We start from the raw sequence: 15,898 nt of genomic DNA on the forward strand, positions 1-15,898 counted from the left end.
TCTTGTTATTTGTACTTGTATGGCTTCTAGCCGATTTTCTTAAATTAAGTTTGTTTTGCACTCTAGGCGTAAGATTCTTTAGGCCTTCAGCCTAATTTAAAAAACTGTTCCACGTAAGACTTTTGCATCTTAACGGTTTTAATGTTGTTGAATTTTAAGTGTTGGCCCATCAGCCGTTTTTGAGCTTAAGTTGTTTTGCTCTTAAGGCCTGCAGCCTAGTTCAAAGAGCTGTTTCACGTAAGGCCTTTGGCATTTTAATATTTTAAAGTTGTTGAATTTTAAGTGTTGGGCCTTCAGCCGATTTTGAGTTTGAGTTGTTTTGCTCTTAATGCCATCAGCCTGAATTAAAGAACTGTTTCACGTAATACCTTTGGTATTTTAAAAAAATAATGTTAATGAGTTTTAAGTGTTTGAATTTAACTTGTTTGCTCTTTGAGTATCTGATTCTTTGGACCTTCAGCCTACCTGAAGAACTGCTTTGAGATAAGACTTTGCCTTTTAAATTTCTGTTTTGGTTGAGTTTTGCCTAATTAAGAACTGTTTTATGTAAGGCCTTTGCTTTTTTTTAAAAAAAAATAATGTTGTTTAGCCTTAAGTGTTGGCTTTCAGCCGATTTTGAATTCAAATTGTCTGCTCTGAAAATCTCAGATTCTTTGGACCTTCAGCCTAAATAAAGAACTGTTGTAAGATAAAGCACTCTGCCTTCAGGCCACAAATGGCCCATCGGAACCATCCGACCGCCGTGTCATCCTCAATGAGGATGCGGATAGGAGGGGCGTGTAGTGTTTTTTTTTTTTTTTTTTTTTTACCGGAGCCTCTACTATTCGGTCGAGTAGCTCCTCAGTTGGCATCACGAGGCTGAGTGCACCCCAAAAAATGGCAACAGCGTATGACGGCCTGGATGGCCACCCATCCAAGTGCCGGCCACGCCCAACAGTGTTTAACTTCGGTGATCTGAGGGGAACCAGTGTATCCACTGCAGCAAGGCCGTTGCCTCGTTGTAATATAAGGCCAGCCTTTTTAATTTCTGATTATGCTTGTGTTTTAAGTTATTGGGCTTCAGCCATTTTTAAACTAAAGTGGCTTTCAGCCGGTAATTAAGTCCCAAAGATTAAAGCTATGTGTCAAAAAAAAATTTCTGGGCTCTTGTAATGTTTGATCAAATTATAAAGTTGTATGTGTCTTGAAAGGAGGATATAAGATGAACAGCAACAAAGTCAAAACGAGGATAATGGAATGTAGTCGAATTAAGTCGGGTGATGCTGAGGGAATTAGATTAGGAAATGAGACATTTAAAGTAGTAAAGGAGTTTTGCTATTAGGGGAGCAAAGTAACTGATGATGGTAGAAGTAGAGATTAGATAGAATGTAGACTGGCAATGGCAAGGAAAGCATTTCTGAAGAAGAGAAATTTGTTAACATCGAGTATAGATTTAAGTGTCAGGAAGTCGTTTCTAAAAGTATTTGTGTGGAGTGTAACCATGTATGTAAGTGAAACGTGGACGATAAATAGTCTGAACAGGAAGAGAATAGAAGCTTTCGAAATGTGGTGCTACGGAAGAATGCTGAAGATTAGATGGGTAGATCACATAACTAATGAGGAGGTATTGAATAGAATTGGGGAGAAGAGGAGTTTGTGACACAACTTAAGGAGAAGAAGGGATCGGTTGGTAGGACATGTTCTGAGGCATCAGGGATGACCAATTTAGTATTGGAGGGCAGCATAGAGGGTAAAAATCGAAGAGGGAGACCAAGAGATGAATACACTAAACAGATTCAGAAGAATGTAGGCTGCAGTAGGTACTGGGAAATGAAGAAGCTTGTACAGGACAGCATAGCATGGAGAGCTGCATCAAATCAGTCTCTGAACAACACCAACATGTTCGAGTGTAACTGACAGCCCCTTATTTTGGCCCTTTTCCACAATTTAAACTACCTGCCCTGTCCTGCGGGTGAAGCAGGTCGTTCCAAAAAAATGGCTCTGAGCACTATGGGACTTAACTTCTAAGGTCATCAGTCCCCTAGAACGTAGAACTACTTAAACCTAACTAACCTAAGGACATCACACACATGCATGCCCGAGGCAGGATTCGAAACCGCGACCGTAGCGGTCGCGTGGTTCCAGACTATAGCGCCTAGAACCGCTCGGCCACCCTGCCGGCCAGGGCGTTTGAATGTGTTCACAGAGTAGCAGCTAGACTGAAATTTGCCCGACTGCTACATGTGGACGTGTGACGAGGCAGGGCAGAGCGGTCTCACCTCGCCAGGTGTAGCTGGCGGAGTGTCCGTAGTGCCAGACGAGGCAGCTCTTGAGCTCGACGGCGACCTGGTTGGAGGGGTGCAGCAGCTGGGCCAGCGCTGGGCAGTGGAGGCGCGCGGCCACCGCCTCGGCGCTGCCCGTGTCCACCCTGGCCAGCACGGCCCCCAGGGCTGCCAACGTGGCGCGCGCCTTGGCCGCACCCAACTGCCGGCCGCAGGTGCCGCAGCGCCACGGGGACGACGCGTCCAGCGGGTCCTCGCTGACCACGGCGCCTGGGCAGCCGCCGCGCCCGCAGCGCAGCGCAGACAGCAGCGACCCGAACTCCTGCACACGGCCACAGGCAGCCCGCTGGGGATATACTGTCACAGCACGTCTCTATCTATAAGCAAAACATTAGTCTACCCAGTCTGCACACACAGACGAATAGTTAAGGGCAGACGCAATCCAATATGCATACCGACATTTAAACATCGATATCTCCTACGCTACTACAGTGAAAATATTAAACCTGGAGACTGTTACGTGAACATTGTGCGTGGTTTTCTGTGCAGTTATTGTTTGATAATGTTCATGGTGCGACGGGGCGGTAAATAATAATGTGCGGTTGCAGAGTTCACACAAATGTGCATATACAAATGTTGGTTCAAAAATGTTATTGCAGTTTTTGGCTCTCACGTAAGTCTCAGGTGATGATTTCCACACTTGGCGCATTGATACACTTGAAAGGTATCTGTGGGATTCCTTTCATGTTAATTTTTTTAAACTGTTGTCATTTACGGCATAAATTCCACTTCTAAATTTACTGTGGTATTTCTGACTATCTGGGAGGAGATTGAGCAGTGAAACGTGTTACTTTTACACATAATCAAGAACGATCTGTCACACTACTACACTTTAAAACACAGTTTATATGTAATTCATGTCACACAGTCTCATACGGAACCTACATCCGCTTTCCTTTATATACTGTATATGATAAGATACTGTCATCCCCCTTCCCTTCTGTGTGAAAGGATGAATTAGCAAATGTATTTCTAGTTGCATGCTTGATGGTAGCAGACAAGCCTGTCTGCTAGAGAACAGTAGGACCAGCGTCGGAAGAGGTAGCTACGCTTTCTAAAAGCAAAGAGGTTTCTACTCTTAGTATGGTCCTGTCCATCCCTTGTCATGTTGGGTTAGGAAGTTGCCTCGCTGGTCACTTCCGTTTTGTATCTCGAAGCACCCTTGGTAGGGGCCCACGGCAGTCGGTCCGCGATGAGCGTCTGAAATGGTAAGATCTCCGGCTAAGCGCGTCTCTGCTAAGTCCGTAGGACAATGGATTTCTTAAGTTCAGCCTAACTGAAAATTTAATCACCTTTATTTCAGATTTAGATCTAAAATATCTAATGTTATCTTAAATTGCAAGGCAGTGTAATTCGAGTGTGAAGTTCATAAAGTTGTGGACTGACAAGACAGCCAGTCCACAGTGACGGGTAACCGAAAGGCACGCGCTTAAACTCACGCAGGCTGGCGTGAGGTCTGAAACAGGATACGTAATGAATGCTATGAAGAAAAGTATGTAGCTTCTGGAATACTTAACTTTAATCCACAATTGGTGAACATTGGTCTTGTTACTGTACATGCTTCAGTAGATACATAGCAAAGGATAAATGGCGCCTTGCTAGGTCGTAGCCATTGACTTAGCTGAAGGCTATGCTATCTATATTCTCGGCAAATGAGAGAGTCTCCGTCCGTGTAGTCGCTAGCAAAGTCGTCCGTACAACTGGGGCGAGTGCTAGTAAATCTCTCTAGACCTGCCGTGTGGCGGCGCTCGGTCTGCAATCACTGATAGTGGAGACACGCGGGTCCGACGTATACTAGCGGACCGCGGCCGATTTAAAAGCTACCACCTAGCAAGTGTGGTGTCTGGCGGTGACACCACACATAATATCTTCCAGTAGTTGCTTTGTCACTACTTTGTGAGTAATGTGGGACCACCTGTGGGTGATTCGTAACTCTAAGATCATCAGTCTTAAATGCGAATGTGCGTGAGATTATAACGTGTCGTCTTGACAATATTTTTCAATATAGCAACTTTTCTTTATGTTCAACCACGTGGGCTGTACTTTGTGATACCAGTACCACGTGCTTATACAATTGTTTGACCCATCAGGCTAATAGTAACACAATAGTAACCAGTTCGAGATTTTTCTTTTATAAATTGCGTTTCGATGTAATTTATTTTGACTATCAAAACTATTGTGGAGTTATACTCTTTGTGTGAACCAAGTTGACCACACGAAGCATGTGGTGTCAGCATCAAAGTAGCCCTCAGCTATTCTTTTCAGGAAGATTTCACAGAGAGTTAGTACGAATTTAGTATACCAGTGTGTGGTAATTTCATGACGTACAACATTGCGCTACGACTGTAACTTCTTTGGGTGAAAATTGAATCAGTTGGTTGTGGTTAATTTCCTCTTGCATATGTTTCAACGTTCTTCGTGTGTTATTTCATGAATGCAGTGTTGTATGCAGTCTCCCAATCTTGGCTCAATATTTGATGTGTTCCGTGAGATTACAAACTCACATTTTTACAATCCTAAATAAGGTACCAGTTTAGTTATGAATAAAGTTTAATATGCTTATATTTTAACGGAACAATGATCAATGTTAAAATAAATGTCCAAATATAAACCGATTTATTTATTTTTATTTATTTAAATTGTCTTTTATATATATATATATATATATATATATATATATATATATATATATATATATATATATATATCACCGGTTATCGTAAGATGACTACTGAAAGATTATAATTAATGTTAGTCTGGTTGGGAATTTGGTAAGCTAGACTGGATACCTGGTGAAACAGTTGCTCAGTAATGCAAGGTTAACTTCCCCAGATAGCTCACAGCTTTTAACCCGCCGTTATTGTCTTGAATATCAGCACCGATTTCAGAACAAATTAATGCATCAACATTACACACTGTTCCACACCCGCTCATTTGTTATAGTTTTTCAATTAATTATTCACTCAGACATGAGTACAGTTTATGCTAGGGAACAAAAATTAGGCGATTATTACAGCAATATCAGTTTTTCAAGACACAGTTCAATCACTATTTATTGGCGTTGTCCTTTTCTTTCATACAATGAAATTAGCACTGGTGAGACGGTTTACAGTTTTACTTTAATAATAATTTGACTCCGAGCCCCCAACAGCAGTAATGTAGGCTGCCATAAACGAAAATAACTCAATCAATTCGAACAGAACCACAAGTCCCACTGTCCTCTTTGTTCTAACAGTTTTGGGGCGAAATCACAGGTCGCCACATGTTCACTTACGACGATGTATACCTCGTAAATCGTACTCACACAAATAATCGTAGCACTTCCAGTTCACCAAACATATGCTTGCACACATGCACTGTTAAACAATTCTCTTTGTCGAAATAAATCGGCGCGAAAAATTCTTACTGAATCGACCACATTGGCCACCCAAAAGTGGGGCTTGCTCGCCACCCACCCTCCAAAACGACTGGCCAACGACTGACCCCTGGCCAAGATGGCCGCTCGCTTATATAGGCTCGGATGTCCACCCCCTGGTTATGCAAGTACCAATCTCACCAGTTAAGGTTACAAATTTTGATACATACACCCCTTGACAGAAATAGGTACACTATCGGAACCGTGCTAAAAAGTACATCTTATTTTCTATGTTACATTAATTTCTAGCATTATTCTATCGGCTGTAAATGAAGTTTTAGTTTTTGCAAGATTTCGCCACTTAGCGCAAATTTGTTTGCTCACATCTGTGCTGCAAAGTTTTAACACAGAACTGCATAAAGCACCATCTTTAGACGTAATCTATAGCGATGTACACATTGCGCTGCTCAAAATCTTCATGTCTATAATAATTAATTAATTATAAGCGATAAATGTTAATATTAATTTGCAAACAATGAAAACTATTGCAAGTTAAGTGTATAGTATAACTTAACTAGTTTAAAATACGTGTAATGCCATCCAAAATATTATATAGTGCCGTTATTTACGTCATGAATTTTCTATTGAATTTTATAAACAATTTTCCCTCAAACTTTGATTATTGCTCTTTACGGGCTTAATTATTTATGAATCTTAACATATAACTACAGCACTCGATCTGCTATGACGATACGTTTTTGATGAGTGCTCGCTCATCCCTGTTAGTTGTTATTTACTATTTTTATTAATCTTTCAGTATTAGTGATATTAACCGATTTTGAGATTACTATAACTTTTGCGTCTCATGACTTGAAATAAAGATCAATCTTTCAGAAGTTGCATATTGCTGAGCACAATCCACTGCCGAGTCGCTCTTCACCATAAGTTACATAGTTATCGCGTAATTCGCGAAAAACAAAACAGTGCCCCAAGCTGCGGGCCACATGGCCACCCGACGCCGGAGACCATCTCACCGACCATTGCAAATCTCGCGCGGGCGCGCCACGTGCTTCCGCGAATCGCTCACCATGTAGCGCGCTCGATCTCCACAAAGCTGTCCGCGCATGCTAGAAATATTCGTCTAGTAAGGGGGTTTGTACCGTCACAATGGACATTCATTTTATAACGATTTGAATTCGTAGTTGCCATTGTACGTATACTGTACCTGAGCCATGCACGGCTCGTGTTCGTGCCATTTGTTGTTTGTCATCTTCGATTACGGTACTGCCGCCTCGTTTTCTTATTCCGTGTACTGGCGTCACTAACTTCGTAGCTTACTTGCCCGTGAGTGGCAGCAGCAGCGCGTACCGATTGTGCACTGGAGCGGCCGATAGTATTTCCGGGTCGTTGTGTGTCGGCAAGTCGGTTGGAGACGTAGCAGCAGTGCAGTCGGACTCGGAGCAGCAGTCGGGGACGAAGGAGCGTCGGGCACGGTGGGCCAGTGAAGTGTGGACGACCAGCATTTGCCGACCACTGGCGACACACATGTACTGTCAGACTGAAGAAGACTGGAGCTTCAACGACCGTTGGTTGGTCGTTGTGTCATCGCCGACGTGTATTTGATCTTTTGACCGTTTCCGGGTGTTGGGGAGTCGGTCGGTTGGCGGCAGAGCAGCCTTGCTTAGGCCTTGGGCCCTGGATTTTCGTATGTGGCTTTCAGCTGATTTAAATCAATCAAAGGTGCTCTTTCGTTAAAACCTTGAGAGTTTTTAATTCTTGCTTATGTTATTGTGTGTTTTAACTAATAAAATTTATGTGTTGGGTGTAACTGACAGAAACTTATTTTTATCCCTTTCCACAAATGTAACCTCACTCGCTCTTTCCTGCTAGTCCAGGGATTTCAGTACCTTTTCTCATAACTGAATGAAGTATTAAACTTTAAACTTCACAGTGTACATCTAAATCAAACGCTGGTAAAATAGGTGCAATAGATTTTTATTAAAGCTCTTAGTTACTTTCAAACCAGTTTTTCTGTTTTGTATTAACCGAGACTGCTCCACATTCGTAATTAAGTAAAGGAGAACATTTATCAGACACAAGGTAAAAAAAAGTACCACAAAGGATTATTTAGTAAGTCATTTTTAAGCATTATGAGAAATTTCAGGATTTTAGCTTCTATCATCCCTGAGAAAACGTACATTATATCTCAAAAATAAGGCAGATGTCAATTAAGGTTTTTATTTCATTTTCTAACAACACTCCCACACGTCTAGTCCTTGAATATGTCCATATTCATAATCTTAATTCTCTTCTTTGTCATACTGGGGTATTCTCTTCCTCTGGTTCCTCTCCCTCCCACCCCTATTTTACTTTCTTCTGCTGCTTGGACATTGTCAAGTCTTCTTCATCAATGCCTCTGACTATCTTCATTTGAATGCACTTGGTGGAATCCTACTCTGTGCAGAAATCCTGCTTACATTTTCACTATTAAACACTGGACAGGCATCACATGCAGCTGTATACACAATACTTGGGGACACAAATACTGTTTACGGGAAACGCATCCATGTAAGGTGATTATAGCTCTCATTCGTATTTTGTGTTTTCCGCTGTACACATTTTTTAAGTAGTTCAGGGTTGGCTAGGTATCTGAGAATTGGCTTTATAACATTTAAAACTGCAAGTACCAAACCATGTGGGTATATAGATTTCCACTAGCTTCTGCTGCAGATGTTTTCAGCGCGATATGTCATACATAAAGTGCTGGGGATTCTCACCTGTGGAAAGTTTCTGTAAGAATATTTCCCACACTGCTTAATGCATTGTGTGCACACTGTGTGCATTGTCACTGATGGCTTTTCCACAATATATTTGTAATGTGTTAATTTCTTTGTCTGCCAGTCTGTTAGCACCTCCCAGTGGTTATCCGTCTTCTAATTTCTGCCACTGCACGGGCTATTATAATCATTGTCACAATGTTCTATGTACCTCTGTAGTTCCTTAGGATTGTGTGATCGAAAAATTAAGACAAAAAAGAAGTCAAGCGTAGTGATGGTGTGGATCACAGCATGGGAGAAGGAAGAGTATCTGGCAAAGATGGCCAAAGAACATTTTTTTTAGACCACGAAACTGTGATATGTCGTTCTTAAAACATCAATCAACAAATTGACCACTAAAAACTTCAAAACTTTCCCTTTTTTGCCCTAGATCTGCCCTTAAACCTTGAACATGTTTTTTGTTCGAGTATCATGTCGTTTTTGGAAACCCAGAATCTACTATGTAGGAATCAACATGGATTCCGGAAACAGCGATCGTGTGAGGCCCAACTCGCTTTATTTGTTCATGAGACCCAAAAAATATTAAATACAGGCTCCCAGGTAGATGCTATTTTTCTTGACTTCCGGAAGGCGTTCGATACAGTTCCGCACTGACGCCTGATAAACGAAGTAAGAGCCTACGGAATATCGGACCAGCTGTGTGGCTGGATTGAAGAGTTTTTAGCAAACAGAACACAGCATGTTGTTATCAATGGAGAGACGTCTACAGACGTTAAAGTAACCTCTGGCGTGCCACAGGGGAGTGTTATGGGACCATTGCTTTTCACAATATATATAAATGACCTAGTAGGTAGTGTCGGAAGTCCCATGCGACTTTTCGCGGATGATGCTGTAGTATACAGAGAAGTTGCAGCATTAGAAAATTGTAGCGAAATGCAGGAAGATCTGCAGCGGATAGGCACTTGGTGCAGGGAGTGGCAACTGACCCTTAACATAGACAAATGTAATGTATTGCGAATACATAGAAAGAAGGATCCTTTATTGTATGATTATATGATAGCGGAACAAACACTGGTAGCAGTTACTTCTGTAAAATATCTGGGAGTATGCGTGCGGAACGATTTGAAGTGGAATGATCATATAAAATTAATTGTTGGTAAGGCGGGTACCAGGTTGAGATTCATTGGGAGAGTCCTTAGAAAATGTAGTCCATCAACAAAGGAGGTGGCTTACAAAACACTCGTTCGACCTATACTTGAGTATTGCTCATCAGTGTGGGATCCGTACCAGATCGGGTTGACGGAGGAGATAGAGAAGTTCCAAAGAAAAGGGGTGCGTTTCGTCACAGGGTTATTTGGTAGCCGTGATAGCGTTACGGAGATGTTTAACAAACGCAAGTGGCAGACTCTGCAAGAGAGGCGCTCTGCATCGCGGTGTAGCTTGCTCGCCAGGTTTCGAGAGGGTGCGTTTCTGGATGAGGTATCGAATATCTTGCTTCCCCCTACTTATACCTCCCGAGGAGATCACGAATGTAAAATTACAGAGATTAGAGCGCGCACGGAGGCTTTCAGACAGTCGTTCTTCCCGCGTACCATACGCGACTGGAACAGGAAAGGGAGGTAATGACAGTGGCACGTAAAGTGCCCTCCGCCACACACCGTTGGGTGGCTTGCGGAGTATAAATGTAGATGTAGATACATGACGCATCGATCAAGTTACGTGCTAAACGAGTGCGCCCTGCCTCTGCTTGAGCGTCAAGCAAAACAATCGTAATATAGGCCTACTAATCATCATTTAAAACGTGTTGTATACTTGCAATGTGGCATCGTTATCAGATGCATGATAAATAGCTGTTACCAACCATCATGCCTTTAACCAACATGTGAATGCAGATTGGTTCTAATGCCTCTGAGCCCTATGGGACTTAACATCTGTGGTCATCAGTCCCCTGGAACTTAGAACTACTTAAACTTAACTAACCTAAGGCCATCAGACACATCCATCCGCGAGGCAGGATTCGAACCTGCAACCGTAGCGGTGGTACGGTTCCAGAGTGAAGCGCCTAGAACCGCTCGGTCACAGCGGCCGGCTGTGAAAAGCTACATCACTGGAGCACACACAGCATCTACTGTTGTGAAGCCCATGGCAATACTGAAGTGGCATTTGACCTTCATTCATAAAAACATCGGAAAGCTAGAAGAGTAATAAGGCACTTCAGTCTTGCCATATTCTTCGTCGCAGAATCTGTTGTGTGCTATATGTGCTCCAGTGTAATAGCTGAATTAACATGTTCGATGATGCTTCGTAATAGCTACGTTTTCTCATGCATCTGATTATGGTTCTACATTCTAAGCATAAAATACGACACAAATAGTGATCAGTAAATTATAACTGTTTTCCTAATTACTCGCTGTGCCTAATTTTCGCCTTTTGCGTAGTATGAGGATGGTCAATTTCTGATCGATACCCGTTGTTTAATAATGTGATAATACAGGTGTGCGCAAACAATGACTTTCTATACGTTGGTTTTAACGTAAAAGTTCAGAAATTGAAAAATACCACTAGACTACAGAAATTGTCTGACTTAGGTACCAATCACACTCAAATATTGTTCCACCGCTGAAAAACTAAGCCCGAGGACCCTTCAAAAAGATCAAAAAGCACTCTAGTATTCTCAGAGGAAAGTGGCTGGAACTTAGCAGGTGTCGTGGTTTCTAAACAAACCAGTAACAATTTGTGCAAACTTCATTTCTCCTAAACTATCACTCGTACAGTGATATAATTTTGCATATACATTCAGTGGTATATATGGATACTGTCTGCAAAATGTGTTAGCAGTAAATAAGTTATAAATTACAACGTCATGACTGATGCTAAAGTTTTACTACATAAACAATGGAAACGTAGCTAGCAATAACCCTTTTTCCTTTCATTAGTTTGTGGGAGGGAGTCAGCTAGGAAAAGTTCGAAAATTTTAGTAATATGAGTCAAGTTTGTCAGAAGTCTGTAAATTCTTCCACTCTCAAATACTAGATGAATGTAGACTGCGGAATTTCCGCGTCGTGAGTTCCTCGGTCTCGATACATTCACACAGTCTCTAACTTGAATGCTTGACTTATTTTGCTAAACCTTGAACGCAATATTACGCCTCTTAATACGAAGATTATAACCGTATATAATTTATTTTTAAATTCGGTCAGTAACCATACGAAATACTAAGAATCAAATTTTCCTTGCTGCGGAAAGCTGTTAGATAGCTTCCTGCAACTGGGACAATACACCGTCTTAGCCATTTAGTAATACGGATTACACCTAATTACCCCTATTACTGGATGCGTGTTCGTGATAAACAAGATTGAAGACCAAACCTGAAGGGATCAGATTTAGTATCTGATCGGCGTTGCTGTTATTTTTGTTGTTGTCTTCAGTCCTGAGACTGGTTTGATGCAGCTCTCCATGCTGCTCTATCCTGTGCAAGCCTCTTCCTCTCCCAGTACCTACTGCAACCTACTTCCTCCTGAATCTATTTAGTGTATTCATCTCTTGGCCTCCCTCTACGATTTTTACCCTCCACGCCGCCCTCCAATACTAAATTGGTGATCCCTTGATGCGTCAGACCAAGTCCTACCAACCGATCCCTTCTTCTAGTCAATTTGTGCCACAGATTCCTCTTCTCCCCGATTCTGTTCATTACCTCCTCATTAGTTACGTGATCTACCCATCAAATCTTCACCACATTTCGAAATCTTCTCTTCTTGTCTAAACTACTTATCGTCCATGTTTCACATGGCTACACTCAATATAAATACTTTTAGAAAAGACTTCCTGACACTTACATCTACACTCCATATTGATAAATTTCTCTTCTTCAGAAACGCTTTTCTTGCCATTGCTAGTCTACATTTCATCTTCTCTCTACTTCGACAATCATCAGTTGTTTTGTTCCCCTAATAGCAGAACTCATCCACTACTTTATTTGCCTCATTTCCTAATCTAATCCGCTTAACATCATCTGATTTAATTAGACTACATTCCATTATCCTCGTTTTGCTTTTGTTGATGTTCATCATATATCCCCCTTTCAAGACACTGTCCACTCCGTTCAACTGCTCTTCCAGGTCCTTTGCTGTCTCTGACAGAATTACAATATCATCGGTAAACCCCAAAGTTTTTATTTCTTCCCCATGGATTTTAACTCCAACTCCGAATTTTTCTTTCGTTTCCTTCTCTGCTTGCTCAATATACAGATCGAATAACATCGGGGATAGGCTAGAACCCTCTCTCAATCAATTACCAACCGCTGCTTCCCTTTCATGCCCCTCGATTCTTATAACTGCCATCTGGTTCCTGTACAAATTGTAAATAGCCTTTCCTTCCCTGTTTTTGGCCCCTGCCACCTTCAAAATTTGAAAGAGAGTATTCCAGTCAACTCTGATAAAAGCTTTTTGTATACAAATGCTAGAAACATAGGTTTGCCTTTCCTTAACCTATCTTCTAATGTAAGTCGTATGGTCAGTATTGCCTCACGTGTTCCAACATTTCTACAGAATCCGAATTGATCTTCCCCAAGGTCGGCTTCTACCACTTTTTCTATTCGTCTGTAAAGAATTCGTGTAAGTATTTTGGAGCCGTGACGTATTAAACTGATAGTTCGGTAATTTTCACACCTGTGACCACCTGCTTTCTTTGGGATTGGAATTATTTTATTATTCTTGAAGTCTGAGGGTATTTCGCCTGTCTCACATATCTTGCTCACTAGATGGTAGAGTTTTTTCAGGACTGGCTCTCCCAAGGCTGTCAGTAGTTCTAATGCAATGTTATCTACTCCCGACGCCTCGTTTCGACTTAGGTCATTCAGAGCTCTGTCAAATTCTTCACACAGTATCACATCTCCCATTTCATCTTCACTTACGTTCTCTTCCAATTCCATAACATTGCCCTCAAGTACATCGCCCTTGTATAAACCCTCTATATACTCCTTCCACCTTTCTGCTTTCCCTTCTTTGGTTAGAACTGGTTTTCCATCCTCCAAAGCTCTCTCTAATTTTCCTGTAGGCGGTATCTATCTTAACCGCAGTAATTTATGCCTCTACATCCTTACGTTTTTCCTGTAGCCATCCCTGCTTAGCCATTTTGCACTTACTGTCGATCTCATTTTTGAGACGTTTGTATTCCTTTTTGCCTGCTTAATTTACTGCATTTTTATATTTTCTCCTTTCATCAGTTAAATTCAATATCTAATCTGTTACGCAAGGATTTCTACTAGCCCTCGGATTTTTACCTACTCGATCCTCTGCTGCCTTCACTACTTCATCCCTCAAAGCTACCCATTCTTCTTCTACTGTATTTCTTTCCCCCATTCCTGTCAATTGTTCCCTTATGCTCTGCCTGAAACTCTGTACAACTACTGCTTTAGTCAGTTTATCCAGGTCCCATCTTCTTAAATTTCCACCTCTTTGCAGTTTCTTCAGTTTTACTCTACACTTCATAACCATTAGATTGTGGTCAGAGTCCACATCTACCCCTGGAAATATCTTACAATTTAAAGCCTGGTTCCTAAATCTCTGTCTTACCATTAATCTATCTGAAACCTTCCAGTGTCTCCAGGCCTCTTCCACATATACAACCTTCTTTCATGATTCTTAAACTAAGTGTTAGCTATGATTAAGTTATGCTCTGTGCAAAATTCTACCAGGCGACTTCCTCTTTCATTCCTTAGCCCCATTCCATATTAACCTACTACTTTTCCGTCTCTTCCTTTTCCTACAATCGAATTCCAGTTATCAATGACTTAAATTTTCGTCTCCCTTCACTATCTGAATAACTTCTTTTATCTAATTATACATTTCTTCAATCTTTTCATCATATGCAGAGCTAGGCATATAAACTCGTACTGCTGTGGTAGGTGTGGGCTTCGTGTCTATCTTGGTTACAATAACGCGTTCACTATGCTGTTCGTACTAGCTGACCCGTGCTCCTAGTTTTTTATTCATTATTGAACCTACTTGCATGACCCCTATTTGATTTTGTATTTATTACTCTGTATTCACATGACCAGAAGTCTTGTTCCTCCTGCCACCGAACTTCACTACTTCCCACTATATCTAACTTCAACCTATCCATTACCCTTTTTAAATTTTCTAACCTACCTGCCCGATTAAGGGATCTGACATTCCACGCTCCGATCCGTAGAACGCCAGTTTTCTCTATCCTGATAACGGCGTCCTCCTGAGTAGTCCCCGAGCGGAGATCCGAATAGGGGACTGTTTTACCTCCGAAATATTTTACGCAGGAGGACGCCATTATCATTTAACAATACAGTAAAGCTGCATGCCCTCGGGAAAAATTACGGCTGTAGTTTCCCCTTGCTTTCAGCCGTCTGCAGTACCAGCACAGCAAGGCCGTTTTGGTTAGTGTTGCAAGGCCAGATCAGTCAATCATCCAGAAGTTGCCCCTGCAGCTACTGAAAAGGCCGCTGCCCCTCTTCAGGAACCACACGTTTGTCTGGCCTCTCAACAGATACCCCTCCGTTGTGGTTGCACCTACGAACGGCCATATGTATAGCTGAGGCACACAAGCCTCCCCACCAGCGGCAACGTCCATGGTTCATGGGGGGAGTTGAGTGTTTGGCGCCTTGCGACCCATTTGCCGGTGTAGGCGTGGTGCCAACACAATTACTGCAGACTGTAGCCTCTACAGACACTCCCCATACACTGAACTTTCAGCATGTAAATTACCATTGCACACAATGGTAGCTCCGTTGTGCTGCTCTACTGTTGCATTACATAATTACCCAGTCTGAAATTTTATGAATAGGTGGTCAGAAAAGGAGATGGTTAGTCACCAAAATAATGTAGTTGAGACTATAATGAAAATAATATTTACACTTAAGGACTGTAGTGTTCTCCTGATCGGCAACAGATGAATACATGGGTTTCGTAGCCATAGTCACATTTGTCACCTGCAAATTAGCGAATACACACGAGGGACGTTGACCTCAGGCGCCCACCTCCCCGTGCACACCTTTATGAGACGTCCGTACATCATTTAAAGATACTGAGCGAAATACTCACAAAGTAATAATTACTAACACGTTAGCCGGAATGTGAACGAAAGTAATGTCTAACAAAATTCTGAATTTTTTAAATGTAAAACTTACAAACAATAGAATTTGAAAATGCGCTATGAAGTGGGTCTTTAGGTCGGCCTTTTAAAACAGAACTTGAAATTAAACTTCAGAATGAACGACTTGCTCATTTGCATTAGGAGTTAAAACTTCATCTTGATATAGCAGTGGCACACCCATCATTCTAAACATATTAACAGGCAAAAATTATACTTCTTCTCTCAACTAAAGTCACTACCCGATCGACTTACGTGTATCTGGGTGGAACTAAAACCTGCTACTACTCAGAAATTGTTTCGAACACTGAACGTAGTGTTCA

The 15,898-nt window shown here is 41.7% G+C and overlaps 1 protein-coding gene across 1 annotated transcript in view; it reads right to left on the reverse strand.

Annotated features, from left to right (window-relative positions):
- LOC126484755 (SET domain-containing protein SmydA-8-like) overlaps positions 1–15,898 on the reverse strand; it is an 88,358-nt gene that overhangs the window by 42,142 nt on the left and 30,318 nt on the right. Inside the window, exon 4 of the mRNA XM_050108350.1 lies at positions 2,259–2,583. Coding sequence (XP_049964307.1) covers positions 2,259–2,583 — 325 coding nt within the window. The remainder of the gene's footprint in view (positions 1–2,258; positions 2,584–15,898) is intronic.

The sequence above is a fragment of the Schistocerca serialis genome, chromosome 6 (genome assembly GCF_023864345.2).
Source record: "Schistocerca serialis cubense isolate TAMUIC-IGC-003099 chromosome 6, iqSchSeri2.2, whole genome shotgun sequence".
NCBI lineage: Eukaryota > Metazoa > Arthropoda > Insecta > Orthoptera > Acrididae > Schistocerca > Schistocerca serialis.